Here is a 14922-nt window from a genome sequence, read left to right as displayed (position 1 = left end):
TCTCCACACATGCTGCCAGCCAGCAGGGAAAGGTCTCTCTCTATCTGCTCTCAGTGTTCTATCTCACTAGATATAATAGCCAGCCTACAAACAAAGCTCATCCTTTATTAGAAAGACATTCATTTCAAGAGGCCCATGGCCCTGCATGTAGGATTTGGAATAGTTTTGTTCACATACAGTTTGATTTATTCTATAGTGAATTATTTCATTGTTTGTGCTCATGGGCCCCTTAGAGCTCAGGATCTGGGTGTAGCAGCAACCCCTGTATCTACAGCCCTGTACATATGCTTGGTTAGGGCATGGGCGCTGCTGCCATGAGGTGAGTTGAGAATCTGGCAAGTTACCAGGGACAGCAGAAAGCCACTCCTGGTAATTTAGACCATTCTGATAAAGCTTACTTCGTTTTTACCTTTCTTTCTCAATTAAGAAATGGTAAGGAGAAATTTAAACTTAGCTACAAGGTCAAAAGAGTTAAAGAAATAAGAAGGATACTTAAGGAGGTCTGTAGGAAAATTGTTTGTGGACAGAATCCACTTTGCTTTTAAAGAAGTCTCCAAAGCCCTGGGGAGTATGTAGAAATTTGAGATTTTACCAGGGAATGGACAGGTTCTTAAAAAAGAGCAGGATTCCAGCAATAGCAGAGTTAAAGAATACTTGCCAGTGAGAGAGGTGACAGACTGGTAAGTAGGAGGTTGCAATAATCTAAATGGGATAAGATATGGGCATGGACTACTTCAGTTAGTGAGGAAAGGTGTTGAAAATACTTACCTAGGGCACAACTGTTGGGGTGGGGCGCTTGTCACCTACCTCTTCTGTAGCCTACCACTAGTCCAGGCCCTTGTCCTTGCCGCCCCCCCCCACCCCCCCCGATGGCAATGTGTGAGTGTGCATTCACTCCTTCAAACATGCGTTGGGGGGGGGGGGGTGGCACTGTGAGTTGGATTTGTTATTATTAATGAGTGTATGATAGCAATTTTACTTAGCCTGAGAGAGAGCAGGGTCATGACACAAGAGAAAATATGCTTTTGTACGTATTTCCTCCAAATGTGTCTGAGAGTTTAGCCAGGGGTTGGGGTGTGGGCACCACGGTTTTGTGGCTGCCAAGGGGCCTGGTGTTATAGGTTAGAGGCAGTAGATAAAATAGAGCAGTTATGCCAACAGTGTGTGTTACACATCAGGATTTTAGGAGGGTGACTGGGGGGAGAGGGACTGTGTGAGATAGAGAAAGTATGATCATCTGAAAGGGCATTGGATCACTGTAAAGTTGTTAAGTTTTTGGTGAAGACCTGATCAAGTAAGTTCTTATGTGTGTATTTGTCCACTGCTGGAAATTGAAGGAGGGGGTGGAATGGAGAAACAAATATTTCCAAGACTGTGAGGGGTAAGCAATGTGGAAAATTAAATCACCCATGATATTTGCAGGGCTGTCAGAGCATAAGAAAAGTGCCAGGATTAAAGTCAGAAAGTATGTAGCGGGGATGCGGCAGAAGCAAGTCTGTGAGTAGCAGACACATTGAGACGGGTGGAACAGTGGAACTGCATGCACCCTTGATAGAGGGAAGGGAGGTATAGAGATTGGGCACAGGTTTTTATGACAGAATAAGAATAATCAAATGGTGGGTAAGGAAGAAACTACTTTTTGTAGACAGAATTAACAGCAGTAATATCCTCAAAATGAGTTCTCTTTGCTCATTACAGCAGGCAGGGAGGGTACAGGATCCTCTACTGTGGGGAATTCCTTTTTCAGATCACTGCTCTCCCTTGCACTGTGCTCCTAGGCAACAGAACACACACAGTTGCCAACCCATCTTAGTTCTGCCTGCGCGTCCCACCCTGACCGTGCCCCTGTTCCGCCCTGGCCTTGCCAACTGATTGTGCTGCCTGCTCAGAATGAAGAAATTTTGGATGCTTGGCTCTTGGTTACAATTAAAGAACTTAAAGTGATACTGACATGGAAAAACTACTTTTTAAAATATTATTTTACATAAAAAGTTGCCTATAGGTTGTGTTGATCATTTTTCACCGACAGGTTTGCTTTTGTAACTGTTACTGGAAGTTCCTAAACCTGAATGTTTTGCCAACCTGACTGTCCCTTCTCAGGCTGTCAGTTAGAGCATACCTCCCAACATTTGAAAAATGAAAAGAGGGACAAAAAGATTTAGCGTGCGCAACGCGGCAAATTTTTTACCACGCCCACTTTGTGACCACGCCCCAATTACCACACCCCATTTTTTCCCCAAAAAATACTCCTTTTATATAGTTGAAATGGTGGGATCAGATGCAAAATGTGCTATACCCTCATACTGTACTACCTAAGGAAAACAATACAGCAACTCCTACATATAAAATACAAATATAGAGAGAAGGCAGTCAGTTATAAGTGAGTTATAACTATGTACCAGTTTTCCTCCCCATACACAGTGCCCCCAAAGGCCCAATAGACAGTACCCACCATACACAGTACCCCCCATACACAGTGCCCCCATAGACAGTACCCCCAATTGCCCCCATAGACAGTACCCACCATAGAAAATGCCCTCAGACAGAGCCCTCAATTGACCCCATACACAGTGCCCCCATAGAAACTACCCCCCATACACAATTGACCCCATAGACAGTGCCCCCATAGAAACTACCCTTCATACACAATTGACTCCATAGACAGTGCCCCCAATTGACCCCATAGACAGTAGCCCCCATACACAGTTCTCAATAAAAAGTACCCCCCATACCCAATTCCCCCATACCCAGTACCCCCCATACACAGTACCACCCCATACACAGTGCGGTGGCGACAGGCCCTTTTATAAGGTTACGCCCCGTGCATACGTGTGACGTCAATACGCACAGGGCGCAACTTTATAAAAGGGCCTGTCGCCGCTGCGCAAGGAGCCTCAGAAGGAGCAGAAGCCCCACAAGAAGCAGGAGCGCCCTGCTCCAGCCAGCGTGTCCCACTGTCCCGAAATGCGGGACACTCATGGAACTTTCCGGGACATCAGGATGCACTATTAAAAGCGGGACAGTCCCACGGAAAGCAGGACAATTAGGGGGTACGGTTATAGCTTCTAATGCTAACGGCTTACTGCTGCACAAATATGGCAGCCCCCTCATAGAGGTACATGGGGGATCAGATAGAGAATGTAAAAGCATAAGGAAAATACATTTAAAGCAAAGTTATAAAGTTCATGTAAATATGATATATTTATTAACAGCTTAATTTCTGGTGTCAGTATCTCTTTAATTCGACTGTTTTGACTTCCTGTGCAGAAATATCTTTTTTTAGAATACTCATCTAAATAAGGCTATTAGGTAATGAACTAACAAAATAAATATATTCACCAATAGAATGTGGATGGGCAGTCTACCAATTATTGTTATACATACAGATACAACAGTTGTAAAACCTACAATTTTTGTATAGTATATACAAAGAGATGGAAAATGGCCGTCTGAGGCTCCTGATCTCTTCCCAAGGAGGGCAGCATCAGAACACTTCTCTGGAAGTGACCAGCGTGTGGTGCTGTTTTTACAAATTTCATTATATTAACCGTTAATAAACTTTTTTAAGTCATGTAGAAGTTATTCTGATTAAAATAGAAAAGGAAACAACTTTACAAAAATTTGAAAAAAAGTAATTTTATTAAAAACAAAACACAATACTTCTGTAACAGAAAAGTCCCAATACTCCAAGATAAGCAAGGAAGTGCACCACAAACACTGCAGGGAGTTACATGTAACAGCCAATATTTTTATCAGTAAGGAAACTGGCCCAGAAATGTTTTTTTTGAGTTATAGTTCAGCACAAATAATCAGTAGTATACGGCTGCAGATTCCAGGTGTCTGTGAGCCACCCCAACAGTATATCATAAGATCAAAAGGCAAAAAGTGCTGACACTGCCATTAAATTCACTGCAGTTTTCAAATGCTGCCTGGAGCTGTTTGATTCCTTTTTGCCTTTTGATCTTATGATGAACTGGCCCAGAAGTAGTTGTCCTGGCAGGCTTCAGCTGTGGGTGTTGTAGCTGGGGCTACAGGTTGCCCGTGTTTCTCTAGTTCCAGCTGCTTCCTGTAGAGCAGGGGTGGGCAAACATTTAGGCTCAGGGGCCACATTGACTTTTAAAATTTGACAGACGGGTTGGGCCAGCGCTTACATGCACCCTTGACCCACATCTCGCGTGATGAGACTTGCAGAGTTGGGACAAGCGAGACACACCAATCCTCCGCGGGCCAGATTAAAAAGACCAACGTGCCGGACATGGCCCGCAGGCCATAATTTGCCCACCCCTGCTGTAGAGACTCTGGGTCGGCTGTGCATCTTCAGCATGAGGCTACAAAGAACATATACAACATCTCTTGCTCCTGTGAAAGGTGACAGCGACACTTAAGGGGGCCATACGTGCACAGATAAAATTGCTGATCCCAACTGATGTCCATTCACTATGAATATTGGACAGTTCAGTTAAAGGGCACCTTTGAAAATTTAATCTGCTGATGAACTATGGCGGTCAGGTCATGGAGCATCGACATATGAGGAAGTGAGGGGGAACAGCAGGTCCTTTTTATTTTCTGCTTTTCCAGTTATTCAGGCTCTTTGCATGAATGGTCAGAACAAAAGGATGGGGGCCATACAGTGTGTGACCCAGGCCCAGACTGGCAATCTGTGGATTCAGGCAAATGCCAAAGGGCCTGCTATAAGGTACCATAGACAGTTACTATATACTGGCCTGATGGGGGGCTGTTTGAGCCTCTGTGTACTTGAAATGCCAAGGTCTATTTTGAATCCCAGTCCAGGCCTGGTGTTACCCCATGTAGCAAGTCAGTTTGTGTATGGACAGATAATTATTTTGGCATGCTGCGAAATGTTTATTTCCCTGCAGCAAGAAAATGAACATAATGCTTTATATTGTATCAGTGAACCCTAATGTGGTAAAACAAATGGAACAATATTATAAACAGTACAAATAATAAAGGTGTTTTTTGGCTAGGAATGGCACAGAATGTCTATTAGAGTAAACACATAAAGTATAGAATTTTTCTGTAATTCTAAACTGCAGAATGCTACTAAGTCTCTAAAGCATAACTTGTAACATAATATGCACTCATATGGTTGCAAGGCAACCCTTGGCACTCAGAGAGTGGATCTCTTTTTCTTCATCCTTTGGACAAATCAGTGGTAACATATTAAGCAACTGGCAAAACCAGGACTTTAAGAGTACTCCATAAAAGTTTGATTTTCATGCCCTGAAAGACAAACAGAAATATATTTCCCAGTGTATATAGCAAGCTGAAAGCAGAATGGTTACATTGACAAATATGTGCCCTTACTGTAGTATAATCAGTGGAAAAAAATGTTTCCTTTTCCACAAGATGTGAGAAATATCATGAGCAGGTGGGGCTCCTGTTGCAGAGTTATGATGGAAAACTGCTAATATCATGAAAACTTGTGTGTGTGATGACTTAAACTGGCCACTAGGTGGCAGAGGTGCAAAACATTAATTATATTACAGGTACAACATGACAAAATGACACTGCCATAAGAATGTATATCCATTCCCAAATACTTGTTCTTGCACCTAGATAGAGAGCCACTGGCATAATTTACAATCTAGCAGGCTGAAGCATGTGTTTAATATCTCTGTTTCAAAAATACAATGTTTTATGTTACTAAGTTATTCTTGCTGTCTACATATGACTAACAACATGAGACTGTCGTTTGCTGCATTTTTCACTGCACACTCAACATAAGGCATAATGCAGAATTATTAATAAATTGTTCTATTTATGAAATTATTGGTAGGGTAAAAATAAGTAAAAGTACAAAAATGGTCAATAAATAAACAAACATGAGTTTCCCTTAAAAACCTCACCTTAAGCACAAAAATAGTACTTGTAAATGTTTAATGCCCAGATAAGAAATGGTAACATTCTTAGCTTTGCTGTGTAAAATTAATTTACCTTCCAGAGGCCTTTGACTAACTCACCTGGGTAAGCTGGCGGGTTTTTAGCTGCATAACCAACATGCATATTCTGGGTTGCAACTGGTTGGTATCCTGTAAGGGGCATCACTGGCTGCTGGGGAATGACATTGGTCACTGCCACATTGGTGTTGGTATGACTGGAGCCTACAGTTTGGGGGAAAAAGGGCAGAAAGAAAATGATTTCATAGCACCCAGCACGTGGTGTTTTATCAAAGGAAAACAAAACTGTTGTGACAATGCAACAGAGCACACAAAATGCAAGAAAAAAAACACGTACTTTTTAGTTTTTGTTTTTTTTTAAAAAAATTAGATCAACATTAATTCAGTTTTCCATACAGTGCTAAAAATTCTTAATTTTTACATGTCATTCGAGCAGTATTCATTTTTTAGATTTGCTGCTCTTCAGTTTGGGGTGGTTGCTACAATTTACCCTAGCAACCAGGCAGACTTTGGGAGTCAGAACCAAAAATGAATATTATATACCTTCCATCAGCATGTTATTATTGCATATGGACAGACAGAAAACAGAAAAATCATGATAACAATAGTAATCCAGCCTTGGGCATATGGCACACACGGTGCTTTGATGCCAATGTTATTTGTAATACAAAAGCAGGCATTTTTTGGAAGTAGAAACTGGAAAGGCATAAAATTAAAAATATGAAATTACTACACAGGCACATGTGCTCCCAAATGGCTACAAGCATCACTCAACAGGTGACATCTATAAAGGTGAAGCTTTAAATGCATACCCTATAAGCCATATGTAGCACTGTACTACTCATTACTATTAAAGAGCCATTGAGCTACACTGCAGGCTGTAAAAGGAAATACTTATCCTGCCAGTGTTTAACTATAGCTCTGTGTGTACAGACAGAAGAATACCTAGGGAGTAGACCTTGCTATGAAGAGATCCATTTTTGGGCCCAGGGTGGTCAAACCCATAATGTCATCACACCATCTAGGATGCTAGGCAGTACAACACTGGCATATTCTAAGGGCAATGTAACACAATAGAAGGCTATGGTATGTAATGCAGAAAGATATAGGCAGACAAACTTGTGACAGCTTAGGCGAGACTAAACACAGCCAACAGTGCCAATAACACCTTGGTGAAGGCAAAGAAATGTGTAAAACAAAGGTGGGGGGGGGGATTAACAGTACAGGATTGCTACAGGTCCTTTCCCATATATTTAAAAAGACACTGTATGGATATCTGTATACGGCTTTTCCCATCATGTAGCAACAGAAGGCTGCAGAGGAAGTGGGGGGGGGGGGGGGGGGTACAGGTTTTATATCTGAAACTTCTCTAGGGGTTAAAGCAGGGATATAAAGCCTCTGGCTCTTTATCAGTTATGAAATCACATCTCCCTACATCCTGAGTAAAGCTGGCTATACAAGCACCAAAACTGTGTCCATTTCTGGAACGTCACTTTCATACAATTGTTGTCTGCCAATTATTTTATGGTCAGAACTTCCTCTGATATGTTATTTTTAGTACTTTATCCTAATATTTTAATCTGAATTTTAGTTTTAGATTGTTGCATTTAAAAGTATGATCAATATCCAAATATTCATCGGAAGAAGACTAAAATCTGAATGTGATTTAGGGCTTAGGGCAACCTAAATTGTCTGTACGGTGGCAGTGATGGATTGAGAAAAGCAAGTTTGATTGGAGGGGGGAAGTCATGTTACTAATTCTTTCCATTAAGTTCCCTGTCTAATTCTAGTTAAAAAAATCTGGATGTGAGGTACTTACGTTGGGAGACAAGCCAATACCATTTGCAGAGGCAAGAGATAATTCCACCTATGATTGAGAGGCCTACAAGGATGCCGAATCCAAGAACCATCCAAAAACTGTTGAAGCAAAATAAATCTTATCAGGAAAAATAAGAGAAGTAATTAATCTTCTCTGCATATGGCTGCATGTCAGGCTGTGCATGATACATCTCCTGTATGGGGTTCCTCCTCTCCACAGAGCTCTACATACCTGCCCAGATTTGGTTGGGATGTTTAGTAGATTCTAACCATACTGCCCAGCTAAATAAATATGTATGTTAGCAAGGGAGTCAGTTTGACAGAGCATCTTGATCTGTCCAAATTGAAAATTTCATCTGCTGATGCTCCCTGCCAGTCGGTGTATGGTAACTTCGGCAGATGAAGCGGTAATAGGAGCCACAGCTCTACTTCATATCAGATGGGGCAAATGAACAAAAAAAAAGAATTGGCCCCTACTTGTGTACAGCAAGTCATATGGTATCTGTCCCTTTTACCCATAAATACCTTTATCTGTATACCTTCAGTTTTTGGCCAACTTACAAGAACAATAATAATACTATTAAATCACTTAAAACATAGGTAATTATAGGATGAGGTCAATGAATAACAAAGAGTTATGGCCCCTACCGCTCTATAAACTGTAGCCCTTGCACTAGGTTCTGCTCCCCAAAAGCTGTGCTCCCATAATCTGCCCCTCCCCCCATGCATCTCTGGGGCAGCAGGGGTGGCAGCTGCCTTGTTTGGCCGTGGCACATCTAGTGACTAGGCTCCAGGGCAGTGAGCACTGAAAATGCGTCTTGTCGACCACAACCATGGAGGCTGGGAAGGAGATGTGATGCAACTGTTGCCCAAGAGGCAACTGTAGCAGTACCTGCCACAAGAAAAGGGCTTCATCCTTCTCCCGATAAGGAATGTTGTGCAGCTGGGAGCTGTATAAGACCACTACTCATGCTAAAGGTTAAATGAACAGGCCCACTTGTCAGTACCTACCTTTTCTAGGGCATAGGAAACAACTAGGCATTGAAATTGCCAGACTTAAAAGGAGAACTGTACCCCCGGGCGCAAAAAGCCCCCTTAACTATCATTGCCTAGGCCCACCTCACCTCTCCCTTATTGCATAGTTTTTAAGTTTACACTCTGTCCCTATCACTAACCGCTAGCTAAGAATGCAGAGTAGCGCAGCCGCGTACCTCTCTGACATCTTCGTAACGGCTGAAGACTCTTCAGGGGGGGACACCTAAGCTGCTTGCGCATGTGCAGTTGGAGGTAATAGGAAATCCGCTTCAACTGCGCATGCGCAAGCAGCTTAGGTGTCCCCCCCTGAAGGTAAGAAGATGTCGGCGAGGTACACGGCTGCACTTCTCTGCATTCCCACATCAAAATAAGATCAAGCATTCCTATTTTGTCTGCTGCCACTTACTTGTTTATAATGCACAGAATCTGGGACTGGTCAAGCTGGGTCCCAGGGAAGATACTGCAATACCTTTGTAGACATTCTCCTGCACAAAAGCTCAGCAGACAATCTTGTTTTGGGTGGTAACGCCAATCGGAACCGATGTAGGGTGCGCAGCTGTCTGCCAGCACTATAGGAGAAGCAAGGAAATAAAAGAGAAAGCATGATTATAAACTCAGCACCTTGTTTCAATATATTACCTGAATTTCATTGGTTAATATTTATCACTCGCTCACCTTTCCACTGCTGACTTATTTGTGGCGGGTGGTGGGCTAAAGGGGTAGTTAACCATTGAATTAACTTTTAGGATGATATAGACATTCATAATTGGAGACAATTAGCAATTGGATTTGGTTGCAAAGCAAAATCCGTCAGGAGGAACAGAGCGCATCAGGGGGCGCAGCGAGCCCTGTCCTGACACCTAAAGCTGCCAGCACTTGATCCAAGGGTCATGCCACGGGTCTCTGTGCTCTGAATAGGAGTGCATAGGCCTGCAACAATACCAGTAAGGCACACTGGGTAGGGTGCAAAGTGCAACAAAATGCCTAGTTGCACCATGTGGCAAATGACAACTAATAAGATTTGAGACTAAATTCCCATTTTCTTATCCTGGGTATTCCTGCAAGCCTAGGCTGAGAGTCAGCTGTACTTGTCAAGCCAAAGCAAGTGCCTAAAGCAAGTGCCTAAAGCAAGTGCCCAAAGCAAGTGCCCAAAGCAAGTGCCTAAAGCAAGTGCCCAAAGCAAGTGCCTAAAGCAAGTGCCTAAAGCAAGTGCCCAAAGCAAGTGCCTAAAGCAAGTGCCCAAAGCAAGTGCCCAAAGCAAGTGCATAAAGCAAGTGCCTAAAGCAAGTGCCCAAAGCAAGTGCCCAAAGCAAGTGCCTAAAGCAAGTGCCCAAAGCAAGTGCCTAAAGCAAGTGCCTAAAGCAAGTGCCCAAAGCAAGTGCCTAAAGCAAGTGCCCAAAGCAAGTGCCTAAAGCAAGTGCCCAAAGCAAGTGCCTAAAGCAAGTGCCTAAAGCAAGTGCCCAAAGCAAGTGCCTAAAGCAAGTGCCTAAAGCAAGTGCCCAAAGCAAGTGCCTAAATCAAGTGCCTAAAGCAAGAGCCCAAAGCAAGTGCCTAAAGCAAGTGCCTAAAGCAAGTGCCTAAAGCAAGTGCCTAAAGCAAGTGCCCAAAGCAAGTGCCTAAAGCAAGTGCCTAAAGCAAGTGCCCAAAGCAAGTGCCTAAAGCTGGCCATACAGCAAAAGATCCACATGTCTGGAGGGGTTGCAGATCATTTCTCCATATGCCCACCCAATAATTATTATTATTCTTAGCGCCCCCCATTTTCTAAACGCTACTCCTCTTGTAGTTCTAGGGGTACAACCAAAACTCTCCACACTTCTTCGCCCTATAGCGGAGCAGGTTGCTTGTGCTTTTGATTTTGACGGGGAAGATTTTCAAACTGCTGCCACTCTTACAGCTTTGAAGCGACACCCCCCAAACTTGAATAACATAAACATGGGGTCACCCCAAATAAAACAGCAACATTTGTTGGATGACCCCCAAAGTGGGAGGGGCCAACAACAGCCAATCAAATTTCACCTATTGACTTTAATGGAGAAATTGAAACTGCTGCCAATCTTACAGCTTTGAGGCCACACTCCCCAAACTTGAATCACACAGTCATGGGCTCAGCCTGAATGAAAACATGATTGTTGGATGCCCAAAAGTGGGCGGAGCTGTGAACAGAGAATCAGATTTTACCTATTGACTTGGCAATGTCAATGGCAACCTGCTGCCCTTCTCACAGTAATAACACCAGGGTCCCCAAACTTTGCAGAGTTAGGCACCAGGTAACTGCGGTTCAAGGTTAGAAAAAATGGACGGAGCCACCAACAGCCAATCAGATTTCACCTATTAACTTTCAATTGGGAAATCCAACCTGTTGCCATTCTCACAGTATTAACCCCAAGGTCCCCAAACTTTTCACAGTTGGTCAATAGGGGACTGCCGTTTAGTTTTGAAAAGTGGGCGGAGCCACCAACAGCCAATCAGATTTCACCTATTGAATTTTATTGATTTGATGCCAGGGTTCCAAAACTTTGCACAGTCAGTCTCTGGGTGACTACATACTCAAGGTTAGAAAAAGTGGGCGGGGCTGCCAAAAGCCAATTACATTTCTTTAATTGTTTTCAGTGGGGAAATTTTAACTGCTGCCATTCTCACATGTTTAATGTCAGGGTCCCCAAACTTTGCACAGTCAGTCACTGGGTGACTATGTTCCAAGTTTAGAAAAATGGGCGTGGCCAACAACAGCCAATCAGATTTCACCTATAGACTTCATATGTTTAAATTTAAACTGCTGCCATTCTTTAAATATTAATACTAAGGTCCCCAAACTTTGCATAGCTAGTCACCAGGTAACTGCGGTTCAGAGTTAGAAAAAGTGGGTGGAGCCACCAACAGCCAATCATATTTTAACTATTGATTTTCAATGGGAAAATGCAACCTGCTGCCATTCTCACAGTATTAACACCAGGGTCACTAGGGGACTGCATTATTAGGTTTTAAAAAGTGGGCGGAGCCACCAATAGCCAATCAGACTTCACCTATTGAATTTTATTGGATGCCAGGGTTCCCAAACTGGTGACTATATATTCAGGGTTAGAACAAGTGGTCAGAGCCACCAACAGCCAATCGATTGCCAATAAAATTAAATTTCATTGGTTTATATTTAAACTGATGCCATTATTTAAGTATTAATTCCATGGTTGTTACACTTTCCAAAGTTAGTCACTGGGTATTTGGTAAAATCAGAAAAAAGTGTGTGGAGCCACCAACAGCCAATTAAATTTCACCTATTTACTTTCAATGGTGAAGTGTAAAATGCTGTCTCACAATTTTTATTTGCAAAGTTGGTCACTGGGGGACTGCAGTTCAAATATAGGAAAAGTGGGTTGGGCCACTAACAGCCAATCAGATTTCATCCATTGAATTTTATTGGTTTAAATTTAAAGTTCTGTCATTCTCACACTATTTATGCCAGGGTGCCCACTGTTCACTGGGTGACTTCGACTCAAGGTTAGAAAAGTGGGCGGTGCCACCAACCACCAATCACAATTTACCTGTTAACTTTTATTGGTTTAAATTTAAACTGCTGCCATTCTTTAACTATTAATCCTAGGGTCCCTAAACTTTGCATGGTTAGTCACTGGGTAACTGCAGTTCCAGGTTAGGAAAAGGGGGTGAAGCCACCACCCACCAATCAGATGTTGTCATTGACTTTCAGTGGGGAATTTTAAATTGCTGCCATTCAGACACTATTATAACCAGGGTCCTCAAACTTTGAACAGTGGTTTTTACTCTATAACTGTGGTCCAAGGTGGGCGGAGCCAACAACAGCCAATCAGATTTCATTCAGTGATTTCACGTTTTTCAACCCAACATGAAGGTTGTTCCCAAACTTCCCTTTCTAGTTTTGCCTGTTGTTTTAATTAGGTAACATCTAGGGTTTCTGTTATTTCTTGCACAGGACAAAATCTAAAACTGAGAGTAAAGTCATATTTTACTTCCTGCTTCGCACAAAACAAACCATCAGTCCCCTTTGTATAATAAACTGAGCCTAATCTAAATGCCTGTCAGGCTCCAGCATAAAGCTGTCATATATTCTATGCCCAAAAGCACAGTAAAATAACGGTGTATTTATAAATCTCATTACTGTCATTACCAAGAATAAATACCATGCATAGAGATCACGTATAAATAATCCATTACAAGGAACTAATTGTGTTATACATAAAGGTGTGTATTTTTATGCCAGATTTATGCTGAAAATGAAACTATTATGATACCTCTCACTATTCCTGATTTAGGTGGGACAGTCCCATATTATGGAACCCCACAATATCGATGTAAGTGGGTGGATCATGCTCAGACATGGTGCCTAAATTGTGCAAACTATGATTTAAATCAAGGCATGAAGGTATTAACACAACTCTAGATTTGCTGTATAAATTGATGGGGTAAATTACAGACAGCAGAGAATTTCTGGTTGTGTTAAATTTCTTAATTTCGTAAAAAGCACCGGCACTCATCAGTTTGTATACCTGCCTCCTCTTTTACATCACAATTTTAAAATGGTCATATATACCGATATCTGGCAGGGAAGAGCCCATTATTCTTGGGGGCCCAATGCAGGGGATGGGGGGCAGGACGCAGCCTAGGGCCAATGCCACTTTTAATCAACCCTTGGGCATACATGTCAGTATGTGGGGTTGGTGGTTTCAACAGACCATCATGGTTTGCAGATAATCATGAATTTACCAGATGCACCAAGGTACATGGGTACAAATGTTAGTGATCAGGAGCCAAAACTCTTCTTCATTGTCTGGGTCAGTTGATTGTGGCCCTTCACATATATTGCTGCTCATATGATAGCTGTCTTTTTGGCCATTTGAAATTAAATTCTAGTAGCATTTTTCACACAACTTTATAAATGTTCACCAAGAATAAGCAATATTTTAACATCTCATAATATCAAATACACACACACATGTATTTATAATGCATAATACTGTAACTATAAAGGAACATGCATACCGCAACCCACTTGCGTGGTACAACAAACATGCGTGATAAATAAACTGATTGCCCTGCGACAGAGACGCAAGTACAGACCTGCAGGCAGAGGAATCAGGCACAGGAGGAGGAGGGAAGTCGCTGTTAATTTCAGGAGCTGCATCCTGAGTCGCGTATCGCTGAGTGTGAGATGCGTGTGCGACTCTGCGCTGCTCATCCAGACTCCCCTGTGCCAAACCCCTCTCTCAGTACCAAGGGGAGGGGCTACCGCTGAATTATTATATTAACCCTTTGTTTATCGGTTCCATCAGTTTCTGACAGGAATGTGCAGCGGCCCCGCCGTGTTGTTACCCGCACAGGTGCTGCCCCTAAAGCCTCTGGGGACTGTACCGTCGGTTATTACTTTGTATAGCAAAATCTTACAAATCTCTCTGTAGTTGTGCAGTTGCCACCAAACAAAACCCATTACCGTAGAAATCATTGTTTCCAATATTACTTGTCAGGGGTTCCATTAGGAAGAGAGCCTCACAGCATGTAATGGCCTGAGACTTTTGATCTCCCCAAACTAGACCCTTAGGGGCACATATATATATATATAAGTATGATTGATTCCGAATACAAAAATATTGTATTTTTTTCTAAGTTTTCGAACTGTGTGTATTTTTTGCAACTTTTTCGTTAATTTGCGCAACTTTTTCGTACTTGCGACAATTTGCGTGACAATTTGTGCTACAAATTGTATTGTCGCGCCAAGTACAAAAGTTTCGGATTCATTCAAGCTTCGTTATCGTGACTTTCCTTGGGCCGGGTTGGAGCTGCAGAGTGCCATTGAGTCCTATGGGAGACTTTCCTTGGGCCGGGTTGGAGCTGCAGAGTGCCATTGAGTCCTATGGGAGACTTTCCTTGGGCCAGGTTGGAGCCGCAGAGTGCCATTGAGCCCTATGGGAGACTTTCCTTGGGCCGGGTTGGAGCTGCAGAGTGCCATTGAGCCCTATGGGAGACTTTCCTTGGGCCGGGTTGGAGCTGCAGAGTGCCATTGAGTCCTATGGGAGACTTTCCTTGGGCCGGGTTGGAGCTGCAGAGTGCCATTGAGCCCTATGGGAGACTTTCCTTGGGCCGGGTTGGAGCTGCAGAGTGCCATTGAGCCCTATGGGAGACT

General features: G+C 42.8%; 1 protein-coding gene across 1 annotated transcript; it reads right to left on the bottom strand.

Moving 5' to 3' along the window:
* Positions 1 to 3620: 3620 nt before the first annotated feature.
* LOC101734421 (protein shisa-4) lies at positions 3621 to 13997 on the bottom strand. The gene is made up of 5 exons (XM_004913896.2): positions 13863 to 13997; positions 9178 to 9340; positions 7738 to 7835; positions 5982 to 6122; positions 3621 to 5241 (listed from the first exon to the last, which is right to left on the bottom strand). The coding sequence occupies exons 1-5, from the start codon at positions 13978 to 13980 to the stop codon at positions 5207 to 5209; spliced, it is 555 nt and encodes a 184-aa protein (XP_004913953.2). The 5' UTR covers positions 13981 to 13997; the 3' UTR covers positions 3621 to 5206.
* Positions 13998 to 14922: the final 925 nt, after the last annotated feature.

The sequence above is a fragment of the Xenopus tropicalis genome, chromosome 4, assembly GCF_000004195.4.
Source record: "Xenopus tropicalis strain Nigerian chromosome 4, UCB_Xtro_10.0, whole genome shotgun sequence".
Lineage (NCBI taxonomy): Eukaryota > Metazoa > Chordata > Amphibia > Anura > Pipidae > Xenopus > Xenopus tropicalis.
Note: the sequence above shows the minus strand (reverse complement) of the source record. Positions and strands in the feature narration are given on the sequence as shown.